This window comes from Xenopus laevis, chromosome 6S, assembly GCF_017654675.1.
Source record: "Xenopus laevis strain J_2021 chromosome 6S, Xenopus_laevis_v10.1, whole genome shotgun sequence".
NCBI classification, from domain to species: Eukaryota; Metazoa; Chordata; class Amphibia; order Anura; family Pipidae; genus Xenopus; species Xenopus laevis.
This window is the reverse complement of record NC_054382.1, coordinates 129,327,919-129,341,470: the sequence shown is the minus strand read 5'-3', so window position 1 is coordinate 129,341,470 and position 13,552 is coordinate 129,327,919. Positions and strand designations below refer to the sequence as shown.

General features: G+C 39.5%; 1 protein-coding gene across 6 annotated transcripts in view; it reads right to left on the bottom strand.

Annotated features, from left to right (window-relative positions):
- phf20l1.S (PHD finger protein 20 like 1 S homeolog) overlaps nt 1–13,552 on the bottom strand; it is a 76,692-nt gene that overhangs the window by 26,931 nt on the left and 36,209 nt on the right. For 4 of the 6 annotated variants that reach the window (XR_005962328.1, XM_018223977.2, XM_018223975.2 and 1 more), the window contains one exon: nt 4,564–4,762. The exons of 1 other annotated variant lie outside the window; for it this stretch is intronic. Coding sequence is in view for 4 of the 5 variants with exons in the window: in XM_018223977.2 (XP_018079466.1) it covers nt 4,564–4,762 (199 nt within the window). In the remaining variant the exon portion in view is untranslated. Of the gene's footprint in view, nt 1–4,129; nt 4,763–13,552 lie in introns of those variants that run through there. One more of the 6 variants, XM_041568026.1, reaches the window with a different exon arrangement.

Below are 13,552 nucleotides of genomic sequence, written 5' to 3'. Positions count from 1 at the left end.
TATGAAGATCCAAATTATGGAAAGATCCAATATCCGGAAAACCCCAGGTCCCGAGCATTCTCGATAACGGGTCCCATACCTGTGATAATAAAACGGCACCTTGTACTTGATCCCAACTAAGATATAATTAATCCTTATTGGAAGCAAAACCAGCCTATTGGGCTCATTTAGGGGCAGATTTATCAAGGGTCAAATTTCGAAGTAGAAAAAACTTTGAAATTCGGCCATCGAATAGAATCCTCCGACATTCGAAGTCGGAGGGTTTTCTACATCGTACAATCATATTCCGATCGTACTTCGAATCTAACGATTTTATCATACGATCGTTCGATTTTCCCAAAAAATCCTAAGAAAACTTAGCAAAACACACAGGAGGTCCCCCATAGGCTAAACAGCAATTCGGCAGGTGTAAGTGGCCAAGTATTGAAGTCGAAGTTTTTTTTAAAGAGACAGTACTTCGATTATGGAATAGTCGAACGATTTTACTTCGAATCGAAGGTCAAAGTCGTAGTAGCCTATTCGATGGTCGAAGTATCCAAAAATTACTTCGATTTTTTTACTTCGAAAATTCCCTCGAATACACTTCGACCCCTGATAAATCTACCGCTTAATGTTTAAATAATTTTCTAGTAGACTTAAGTAATGAAGATCCAAATTATGGAAAGATCCGTTATCCAGAAAAAAAAACCTACGGTCCAGTTCATTCTGGATAACAGGTCACAATGTGTAATAATAAAACAGTAGCTTGTACTTGATCCCAACTAAGATATAATTAATCCTTATTGGAAGCAAAATCAGCCTATTGGGTTTATTTAATGTTTACATGATTTTTCTAGTAGACTTAAGGTATGAAAATCCAAATTACAGAAAGATCTGTTGTCTGGAAAACCACAAGCCCTAAGCATTCTGGATAACCGGTCCCATATCTGTATCAAGAAGCCTAAAGAGAGATGGGCTGGGGTGTTCTGGCAACACAAGCCTTTCCATGTACCCCTTTACTTGCTGCCTGATGAATTCTCATCCCGGGATTCGTTAAATTACAATAAAAAAAAAAGAAATCTTTCTCGAATCAGCATCGCTAATAACGGAGCAATTTATAAATAGAAAGGGATGTTGCTGGGCAGAATTTCTCAGCTGGTGTAGCAGCTCCTTCTCACAGAGCGGTATACAAAGGGTTAATCTGAATGCTCAATACTGTAATGATTAGAGGCCAGAGACAGACTCGAGAGGTTTCAAATAAACGGAGACGGCACCAACATAGATCTATATTCAGTATGGATGGGGGTATTCTGGGAAGCAATGGAAATGTCCCACCGGCTGGTGACACAGGGCTCTGGCCTCTCATACTGCCTGTGATTGGTGGGGAGATGCAGTGTTATCCAGTACAAGTATAGGACCTGTTATCCACAATGCTCGAGACCTGAGGTTTTCCAGATAAGGGATCTTTCCATATTTGGATCTTCATAGCTTAAAGGGATTCTGTCATGATTTTTATGATGTCGTTTTTATTTCTAAATGACACTGTTTACACTGCAAATAATTCACTCTACAATATAAAATGTCATTCCTGAACCAACAAGTGTATTTAGTTGTAATATTGGTGTGTAGGTGCATCTCAGGTCATTTTGCCTGGTCATGTGATTTCAGAAAGAGCCAGCACTTTAGGATGGAACTGCTTTCTGACAGGCTGTTGTTTCTCCTACTCAATGTAACTGAATGTGTCTCAGTTGAACCTGGATTTTACTATTGAGTGTTGTTCTTAGATCTACCAGGCAACTGTTATCTTATGTTAAGATGGCCATAGATGTATAGATTTTTAAAAGATCTTTTCGTTATCGCGAGACCACGATTATCTCAAAACAATCGTTTAAATGTACGATTTGTCCATCAACTAAAAGGACCATTTCAAGCAATATTGCCAGGAAAACCGAGGGTAGTTGTCTGCTTGGCCCTGCAAACATAGACAGATTGCACTGCTGGGACCGACAACATTTTTTTTAACTTGGCCGATCAATTTTCTGACAGATGTCAGACGAAAAATCGTTAGCTGCTATCTGGTTACCTTCCCATTGTTCTGTTGTTTGGCTGCTGGGGGGGAGGGGGTGATATCACTCCAACTTTCAGTACAGCAGTAAAGAGTGATTGAAGTTTATCAGAGAACAAGTCACATGACTTGGGGCAGCTGGGAAATGTCTAGCCCCATGTCAGATTTCAAAATTGAATATAAAAAAAATCTGTTTGCTCTTTTGAGAAATGGATTTCAGTGCAGAAGTCTGCTGGAGCAGCACTATTAACCGATTTGTTTTGAAAAAATTATTTCCCATGACCGTATCCAGTTAAGTCTACATTTATCCCTTTAAAGGAACAGTAACACCAAAAAATTGAAGTGTTCTAAAGTAATGAAAATATCATGTAGTGTTGCCCTGCACTGGTAAAACTGGTCTGTGTGCTTCAGAAACACTACTATAGTTTATATAAACAAGCTGCTGTGTAGCATGGCGGAATTTGAAAAAAGGCTATGGCACAGGTTAAATAGTGGAAAACAGAAAACCCCATTATGTTCTAGAGAGCTTATCTGTTATCTGCTCTGTAACCTGAGCCTTTTCTCCTTTGAATAGCTGCCCCCCATGGCTACACAGCAGCTTGTTTATATAAACTATAGTAGTACTTATCTGTTATCTACTGTGTATCCTGTGCTTGAATGGCTGCCCCATTGCTACACAGCAGCTTGTTTATATAAACTATAGTAGTACTTATCTGTTATCTACTGTGTATCCTGTGCTTGAATGGCTGCCCCCATGGCTACACAGCAGCTTGTTTATATAAACTATAGTAGTACTTATCTGTTATCTACTGTGTATCCTGTGCTTGAATGGCTGCCCCCATGGCTACACAGCAGCTTGTTTCTATAAACTATAGTAGTACTTATCTGTTATCTACTGTGTATCCTGTGCTTGAATGTCTGCCCCCATGGCTACACAGCAGCTTGTTTATATAAACTATAGTAGTACTTATCTGTTATAAAGAACAACTGGATGAGGCAAGAACAACCAACTCATCTCTAATAATTATATTACATTAAAATAAAAAAAATTAATCCCACAGGATGATCACTCAAAAATATTTTGTCATTACAAATAATTAAGGATGCACCGAATCCACTGTTTTGGATTCAGCCGAACACCAAATCCTTTGCGAAAGATTCGGCCGAATACCGAACCAAATTCTAATTTGCATATGCAAATTAGGGGTAGGAAGGGGGAAACATTTTTCACTTCCTTGTTTTGTGACAAAAAGTCACGCGATTTCCCCCCCACCCCCTAATTTGCATATGCAAACTAGGATTTGAATTCGGGCAGAAGGAATCGGCCGATTCCAAATGTAATAGTCCCACGAAATACAGCACCTCAAATAAGGTTTTTTTTTTCTTATTTGGGTGGGTTTGTAAATTAAAGGGATGTTCACCTTTTAGTTAAAGGGAAACTATCACAAACATTTTATATAAGCTTCATCATACGGAAATAAGAAACTTTCTAAATACAGGTATGGGACCTGTTATCCAGAATGCTCGGGACCTGGGGTTTTCCGGATAACGGATCTTTCCGTAATTTGGGTCTTCATGCCTCGAGTCTACTAGAAATTAATTTAAACATTAAATAAAACCAATAGGCTGGTTCTGCTTCCAATAAGGATTAATTATATCTTAGTTGGGATCAAGTATAAGCTACTGTTTTATTATTACAGAAAAAGGAAATCATTTTTAAAAACTTGGATTATTTGGATAAAATGGAGTCTATGGGAGCCAGCTATTCCGTAATTCGGATATCGGGTTTCCGGATAAGGGATCCTATACCTGTACAAATTAAATATCCTGCATAGTTTCTGAAATAATCAAGTTTATCTTCACTATTCCTCTCTCAGCATCTGTTTCTCTTCATTCTCTCTTCATGCAGCAGTTGGGTGTCAGATATTCATTGACAGTTAGATCCAATATATCTTATAGGGAGGCTCCTTTCCTATCAGATGAATTAGAGCTCACTCAAATAACTGATTCCAGTACAAACAAAATCTAATAATATAACTGCCTTTTGCACAAATCCTGCATGTAGAGAGACATGATGTCTGGTGATTTTAATAGAGTGAGCTCTAATACATCTTCTAGGTAAAAGGAGCCCCCCTATAAGATATATTGGATCTAACTGTCAATATTTGTAAGTATATATGGAAACTGGTATAATGGCTCCTCCTCTAGATCCAGTGATTGGTATTTTTGGCTTGCATGGTGCTAATATGCCAAGCTACATAGAAAATAACCCAATTGTTCCCCTCTTTCCGCTTACATAGAAACATAAGGAACAATATAAACAGGAATTGGGTTTCTGTGGATTTACACTACATGAATTGTGCAAAACTGTCAGATTGCTCCTAAATGTCATTCATAGGGGAATTATGCTTTGGCCTCCAGCCCACAAGTTCCACTAAACCCAAGCTCACTACACGCATTTCTGAAAAGAAGAAAAAAAAAAAAAGGAGAGAATTTGGGGATAACGGTCGGGTCCTCGCCTTGCGTTAAGTCTGGAACAATAGGGGACATGGGAATCTTTTTACACCCTGAGGCATCTCCAACATCTCGTTTGTCTTTTCTGCTGCGAGACTTCCCTGAAGACAAAGCTGCCGGGAGCAGAGTGGGCTTCAATGTGCTGCGAGGGTGGCTAATGTCACCTTCATTTTGTTTCTGACTCTGAGGTTTGGGAGAAATCGCCTGAATAAGAGAAAATAAGACAGTTATATTTGCATTACGTACCATTCGAGTGTTGATGTAGGGTGTGTGCAGATAAAGAGAGGTCATATGAATATACAGAATCCATTAATAATGTCAACACCCCCCCTCTGAACAAATTTACCAGATTCAGTGAACTGTTGTAGCCTTCATTTTCCCAAACATAAGGGATCTCATCTAAACTCTGTATCAGATCCCTGGATGTCAGACTAGAAGAGATCCAGGCTCAGATAATGGACTTCAAATAAATGTAAATTATTGTTCTTTAAAGCAAGTCCTATGAGCACCTACATTTATTGTAGATAAAGGTACGGGACTGATTATCCAGAATGCTCAGGACCTGGGGTTTCAGGATAAGGGATCTTTCCATAATTTGGATCTTCATACCTTTAGTTTACTAGAAAATCATGTAAACATTAAATAAACCCAATAGGCTGGTTTTGCTTCCAATAAGGATTAATGATATCTTAGGAGGTTAAGAAGGAGGACCAGACCCAGGAGGTTAAGAAGGGGGACCGAAACACAAACCCCAGGAGGTTTAGAAAGAGAACCCAAAGGAGGACCCAGACCCAGATGTTTAGAAGGAGGGCCCAGACCAAGGAAGTTTACGAGGATCCAGACGCAGGAGGTTTAGAAGTGAGGACCAAGACCAACGAGGTTTAAAAGGAGGACCCAGACCGAGGAGGTTAAGGAAGAGGACCCAGACCCAAGAGGTTAAGGAGGAAGACCCAGACCCAGGAGGTTAAGAAGGGGGACTGAAACCCAAACCCCAGGAGGTTTAGAAAGAGAACCCAGACCCAGAAGGTTCAAAGGAGGACCCAGACCAAAGAGGTTTAGGAGGATCCAGATGCAGGAGGTTTAGAAGGAGGACCCAGACCAACGAGGTTTAGAAGGAGGACCCAGACACAGGAGGTTAAGAAGGAGGACCCAGACACAGGAGGTTAAGAAGGAGGACATTATTACAGTATTACATTTTTATAAAAAAAATGGAAAACCGGTATAGGAATACCAGAATACTTGGACCTGGGGTTTTCCAGATAAGGAAATGTATATATGTAATATGAATTCCCATATCTTACATTTACTATAAAATCATTTAAACACAAAATTAAAGGCAATAGGACTGTTTAGCCTCAAATAAGGATTAATTATCTTATTTTGGCTCAAATACAGAGCACAGTTTTGGAATTCCAAAGAAAAAGTAAGACATTTTTAAAAACTGAAATATTTGATTAACATTAAAATGGAGCCTATGGTAGATGCCCTTCCCGTAATTCGGATAATTCAGGATAATGGATCCTATACCTGTATTTTTATATTGAATTAAAAAAAAAAATACTATTATTGCACCAAATTCAGACTCTTATAATCAAATGACCGCATGACTGAACTTCCAAATTTTTGTTTGCAGATGGCACGTCTAAAATCTTTTTTAAATGGACGTGCAAATAAGGGTTTTTGCATTCAGTTCAGTATTGCCGAACCTTGAGCGATGCACATGCAGCTGGAATACACGATACATCATTAATCAGGGGGTATGATTAGGAAGATTTTCATTCACCCAGGTCATGGTATATCTAATATAAGTAATTTAAAAACAAAAAACAACTGAGTAATTATTAAGAAGCTGCTTGGATATGTAGTGAAATGTCTTCAATAATTACTCAGCAAGTCCAGTTTATTTATTTTTTTTTTTTTTAAATTACTTATATTAGTTAATCAGGGGGTAATTAAAAAATTTAGGAAAATGTTTACTATACATATTATTGCATATACGCATTGGTCAAAAGATCCAATATGGCTACATTTGGAATATAAACCACACCGCAACATATAATGAAAGAATAAAGTAAAATTCTTGCACATAAGTTCAGCCTGATATGATAGATGGCCTTGCGATAATCCGGTGCTTGGAGTTTTTCGGAGAGCTGGTTTCCAGATGAGAAATCCCACATCTGTACACAAGTTTCATTCATGTCACATTGCCAAGTATCATTCATAAGTTTCGATTTTAAAGGAACAGTTCAGTGTGAAAATAAAAACTGGGTAAATAGATAGGCTGTGCAAAATGTTTCTAATATAGTTAGTTAGCCAAAAATGTAATATATAAAGGCTGGAGTGAACAGATGTCTAATAAAACAGCCAGAATCCAACTTCCTGCTTTTCAGCTCTCTAACTCTGAGTTAGTCAGTGACTATAAGGGGGGCCACATGGGACATAACTGTTCAGTGAGTTTGTAATTGATCCTCAGCATTCAGCTCAGATTCAAAAGCAACAGATATGACCCATGTGGCCCCCCCTCAAGTCTCTGATTGGTTACTGTCTGGTAACCAGGGTAACCAGTCAGTGTAAACCTGAAAAGCAGGAAGTAGTGTCTGACTGACGTGTTATACATCAAATCACTCCAGCCTTTATACATTACATTTTTGGCTAATTAACTATATTAGAAACATTTTTTTATTTTTCACAGCCTATCTATTTACCCAGTTTTTATTTTTACACTGAACAATTCCTTTAAAAGTTATGTTTGTGTCTGTCTGTCTCCATCACTCGGGCGGCCTATTACAATCATGCAGTGTTATATAAAATAAAAGCAAAGATCTGATTGGTTGCTATGAGCAACATCACCGGTGATGTTTTTCTCCACTGTTACTGTTACACAGCACTATATATATATATATATATATAGGCCTCTGTGTGTATAGCCTTAAGATCTTAATTCTCAGGTTCAGAGAATGCGTCTCGTTATCAGATAATTGCTTTCCAGACGTGCATCTCATGGCAAGCTTTTTTGTAAAGCCACAGAAATGTGCCAAATACAGGTATGAGATCCGTTATCCGGAAACCAGTTATCCGAATTACAGAGAGGCCATATCCCACAGACTCCATTTTAATCAAATAAGCCAAATTTTTTCAATGTATTTTCTTTTTCTGTGTAATAATAAAACAGTCGCTTGTACTTGATCCCGACTAAGATTTAATTAATCCTTATTGGAAGCAGAACCAGCCTATTGGGTTTATTTAGGGGCAGATTTATTATCGAATGGCTTTACTTCGACTTCGAATATCGAAGCCGAAGTATTTTTCACCGAATTTGAACGTTTTGCGGTCAAAGTAAAATCGTTTGATCGAACAATGAAATGCTTCGAATCGAACGGTTCGAAGGATTTCATCCATCGATTGAACGATTTTTCTTCGACTCCAAAAAACGTAGAAAACTGCTCTAGAAGGTCCCCATAGGCTAACACAGCACTTCGGCAGGTTTAATTTGGCGAAGTCTTGAAGTCTAAGACAGTAGACAGAGACAGTACTTTGATTATCGAATGGTCGAACATTTGAACTATTCGAAGTCGTAGTATCAAATTCGATTGTCGAAGTATCCAAAAAAATTACTTCGAATTTAGAATTTTTTTACTTCGAAAATTCCCTCGAATTCATTTCGACCCTTGATAGATCTGCCCCTTAATGTTTACATGATTTTGTAGTAGAATTTCGAATTATGGAAAAATCCGTTATCCGGAATACAGCAGGTCCCGAGCATTCTGGATAACAGGTCCCATTCCTGTACTATCATAAAAACATGGGAGAAATATCATCAATATATATATATATATTTCTATGGAAATGAATGGGAATTGCTACAGCTTGCTTGGACATCCCAGCTAATTCCATAAACGGAATTGTATTGTATTTATTGATATAGCACCGCATATGTAGGCAAGGCTTTCCAAGGCTTAACATCAGCAGGGATATCATTTTTAGAAATGAAGACAACGAGAATAGATACGCGAAGTAATACTCCCACGAAAAATAAAAATAATCTTTACATTTTTAAAAAATTATTTCCTTTTTCTCTGTAATAATAAAACAGTAACTTGTACTTGATCCCAACTAAGATATAATTAATCCTTATTGGAAGCAAAACAAGTAAGGTATAAAGATCCAAATTACAGAAAGATCTGTAATCCGGAAAACCCCAGGTCCCGAGCATTCTGGATACTTTTTTGCTGCTTTTGTAATGAATTGATACTTGAAGTTCCCAAACCTCACTGTTTTGCCAACGCCGACAATCCCATCTCAACCTCCCAAGAGTTTCTAATGGAGATTTCCTTTTTAAGTGCTAGGTGTTTCAGTACATAGTTGGCATGAAGCCCCTGCCCTGAAGAGCTTACAATCTATTAGAAAGAGGAGACAGAAACACAAAGGGGTGGGGAATAGTGATGTGCGTGTCAGGGTTTTCCTGACCCGCACCCGACCCTAACCCGCCCTGCTCCAGCCCGCACCCACGCTTCCGGGGTCCTTTTATAGATCCGCCCGCCGAAGACGTCACAATGATGTCACAAAAGGGGCGGGTCGAGCAGAGGCGAGACTATAAAACCGGAACCTGGAAGTCGGCATTTGAAGTTGGCGGGCGGGGAGAACAGGGGAAGAGCTCAACCCGCAACCGCACGAGAGGAGCAGTGTGAGGTCGACCCGAAACCACCCGACCCCCGGGTCGGCCCGCACATCACTAGTGGGGAACAAGTGCATAGTTCAAGAAAATATTGTTATGGGGAAGACTAGTGAAGTGCTCCAGTAGAAAGTGATTTTTGAGGAGTTTTGAGAAAATTATTAGGGTACGGCATTCCAGAGGTGTGGTGCAATCAGAGGAAACATATTTTCTGTACAAATCAGTTCTTGGGACGAGTATAGTATGTTGTGAGCTGGGCACAGAGCCTGGGAGGGAATGCATGGGGAGATGAGAGCAACAAAATAAGAATTTATACTTGTACAGGTATGGGACCTGTTATCCAGAATGCTCAGGACCTGGGGTTTCCGGATAACGGATCTTTCTGTAATTTGGATTTTCATACCTCAAGTGTACTAGAAAATCATGTAAACATTAAATAAACCCAATAGGCTGGTTTTGCTTCCAATAAGGATTAATTATATCTTAGTTGGGATCAAGTACAAGCGACTGTTTTATTATCACACAGAAAAAGGAAATCGTTTTTAATAATTTGGATTATTTGTTTATAATGGAGTCTATGGGAGACAACCTTTCCGTAATTCTGAGCTTTCCGGATAACGGATCCCATACCTGTACCCAGGAGACTATCAGCAAGGTGGTTGAGAGTTCTGCAGTCGAAGCGACACGACTGGATAACGTTGACACATGGGAATTACTAAATATTCATACAGTGTTATCAGATGCCCCCCCAAAAAAACTCCCCTGCAAGGGAAGCTACATGAGCAAATGTCATGGCAACCAGTGAGTTCTCATAAATAGCGAGTGTTGTACGAGACAGTTTGTCTGCAAGTTGATTATACGAGGTCTCTGTCTCCGCATGGTCTTCCTCCTGGTACTCCTGTTTCCTTCCACACCCCAAAAACACAGAGGAAGGTTAATGGGCTTCGGATAATATTAACAATAGTGAGTGCGTGTGTGTATATGCAGGGACCCTGTGTATATGGGGCAGTCTCTGGAAGGTTTTGTGCAAAATGCCGGCACAGTTACTATAAAAGAATAACACGTCAATGCTGACAGCAGCTTTCATGTAAAATAATGCATTTTAGGTTTAGCGCTTCTTTAAACTCCTTAAGAGTCAGATGCAAAGCTTAACAGTTTGATTTGTCATTGAAGCAGGAAACTCAAAGGGGCTCATTTATAAACACTGGGCAAATTTGCATCTGGGCAGTAACCCATGGCAACCAATCAGTGATTCGCTTTTTACAGTTAGCTGCAGGGTGAATACTGAAAGCGATTATCTGATTCGGTGCAATGGTTTACTGCCCGGGAGCAAATCTGCCCAGTGTTTATAAAGGAGCCCCACAGTTCCTAAATATCCCACATAATGTACAGAACATTATAAACAATCGTTAAAGGATAAGGAAACCTTTAAAATGTGACTGTAAAATTGATGAGGGGGCTATTCTAAGCACTTTTGCAATGTACATTCTTTATTTATTTTTCTTTAATTCCAAGATATTAAGGGATACATGTGCTGTTAATATGAATGAATTTTGTTACAACAGCGCCACCTGCTGGTCAGTTTCCCACCAGTCTGACCACCAAGTAGTCAAGGAAGTTGTCAGGAGAAAGAAAGAGGCTGCTCTGATGTTCTTCTGCTTAGGAATAAAATTAGAAATCTTTCACAAATCTTTCCTAAGCAGAAGAACATCAGAGCAGCCTCTTTCTCCTGACAACTTCCTTGACTACTTGGTGGTCAGACTGGTGGGAAACTGACCAGCAGGTGGCGCTGTTGTAACACAATTCATTCATATTAACAGCACATGTATCCCTTAAAGTGGACCTGTCATCCAGACATAAAAAGCTGTATAATAAATGTCCTTTTCAAATTAAACATGAAACCCAAATATTTTCTTGTTTAAGCATTCATATTTAATATGAACTAATTTAAACATCTCAGCTGTCAATCAAATATTGCCTGCCCCTCCTCTATGCCTTAGGTAATTACTTTCACTTTCCATTCAGCACTTCCTACATGTCACTGCTCTCCCCACATTCCCCCAGTTCTCTTTACCATTTAATTGTGTAACCAGGACATGGGGATGGACATCAGGTCCCCCATTCTGGTGCACAAACAAGATTCTGAGATGATACAAGACTTGTCTTAATAACAGTGTCCACAAAATGGCACCTGTCTGCTTGTTAAAATCGCTGGGGAAACTTTTGCGCTGGCGTCTATGGGGAATCGCGTAAAATCGCCAGCGTAAAAACACACGCGGCGATCTTTTTTCTATTGTCGCTCGAAATCGCCTAGCGAGGCAATTTCGAGCGACAGTAGAGAAAAGATCGCCGCGTGTGTTTTTACGCTGGCGATTTTACGCGATTCCCCATAAACGGCAGCGCAAAAGTTTCCCCAGCGATTGCTTAAAAGTCGCGGCGAGAAGTCGCCGCGAGTCAAATCGCGGCGCTATCGCCTAGTGTGGCCTTAGCCTTAAAGGGATACTGTCATGGGAAAAAATTATTTTTCAAAATGAATCAGTTAATAGTGCTGCTCCAGCAGAATTCTGCACTGAAATCCATTTCTCAAAAGAGCAAAAATTTATATTCAATTTTGAAATCTGACATGGGGCCAGACATATTGTCAATTTCCCAGCTGCCCCCAGTCATGTGACTTGCGCTCTGATAAACTTCAATCACTCTTTACTGCTGTACTGCAAGTTGGAGTGATATCAACCCCCTCCCTTTACCCCCCCCCCAGCAGCCAAACAAAAGAACAATGGGAAGGTAACCAGATAGCAGCTCCCTAACACAAGATAACAGCTGCCTGGTAGATCTAAGAACAACACTCAATAGTAAAATCCCATGTCCCACTGAGACACATTCAGTTACATTGAGAAGGAAAAACAGCAGCCTGCCAGAAAGCATTTCTCTCCTAAAGTGCAGGCACAAGTCACATGATATGGGGCAGCTGGGAAATTGACAAAATGTCTAGCCCCATGTCAGATTTCAAAATTGAATATAAAAAAATCTGTTTGCTCTTTTGAGAAATGGATTTCAGTGCAGAATTCTGCTGGAGCAGCACTATTAACTGATGTGTTTTGAAAAAAACATAGTTTTCCGATGACAGTATCCCTTTAACAAGTGACTAGACTGAAATGAAAAAAGTATCAAGAGGCTGGAACAAGGAAATATAAACAGAAAGGCAGCCCAGTAGCCGACATAATGCAGCGGACACATTCATGGAACTTTAAACTACTAATTATTAACAGATATTTAAATGAAACATCCTTACGGAAAAGAGAGATCTGGTCAAATCAGAACAATCTTGTTTCATTGGGAAGGAAAGACTTGTATAGGGGGAATGTAATAAAAGTCGGTAATGGAAAAAGCATTCGCAATGCGAAAAGTTATGTCTTTGCGCAAATGAATTTTGCTTTGCACGAATTTAATATCGCTTTTGTGAACCTGAAAACAGTTTAGCGATCACATCCGACAGTGGAAGAAAGTTTGGGAATTTTAACGTTTGGGCCAGTGCACAGTGAATGTAATAAAACGTGTTACTGAAAAAGTTAAGTTTGCTCCAAAAGATGACGAGACCTTCAAGCATTTCTTAAAAGTGCACAAGTAAAATTTGCAATGCAATAGTTTAAGGACGAATATTACATTGCGAGATTTGAACTTTTATTCTTAGGGCAGAGACAGACGAGACAATTCGAAGAGATTTAGTCGCCGGCGATAAATCGCCTCTTCTTCAGGCGACTAATCTCCCCGAACTGCCTCCATCTACAATCTAAATCGCCAGCTCTTGGTTTTCTGAAGCTCAAAGTGGAAATCTCCTCGTCTGTCTCTGCCCTTATTGGTGAGAATGGTTTTTCTCTTTGCGACTTTTATTACATTCCCCCTTAAAGGGGTGGTTCACCTTTAAAGGGATACTGTCATGGGAAAAAAAATTTTTTTTCCAAAATTAATCAGTTAATAGTGCTGCTCCAGCAGAATTCTGCACTGAAATCCATTTCTCAAAAGAGCAAACAGATTTTGTTTATATTCAATTTTGAAATCTCACATGGGGCTAGACATATTGTCAATTTCCCAGCTGCCCCTGGTCATGTGACTTGTGCCTGCACTTTAGCAGAGAAATGCTTTCTGTCAGGCTGCTGTTTTTCCTTCTCAATGTAACTGAATGTGTCTCAGTGGGACATGGGTTTTTACTATTGAGTGTTGTTCTTAGATCTACCAGGCAGCTGTTATCTTGTGTTAGGGAGCTGCTATCTGGTTACCTTCCCATTGTTCTGTTGTTAGGCTGCTGGGGGAAGGGAGGGGGG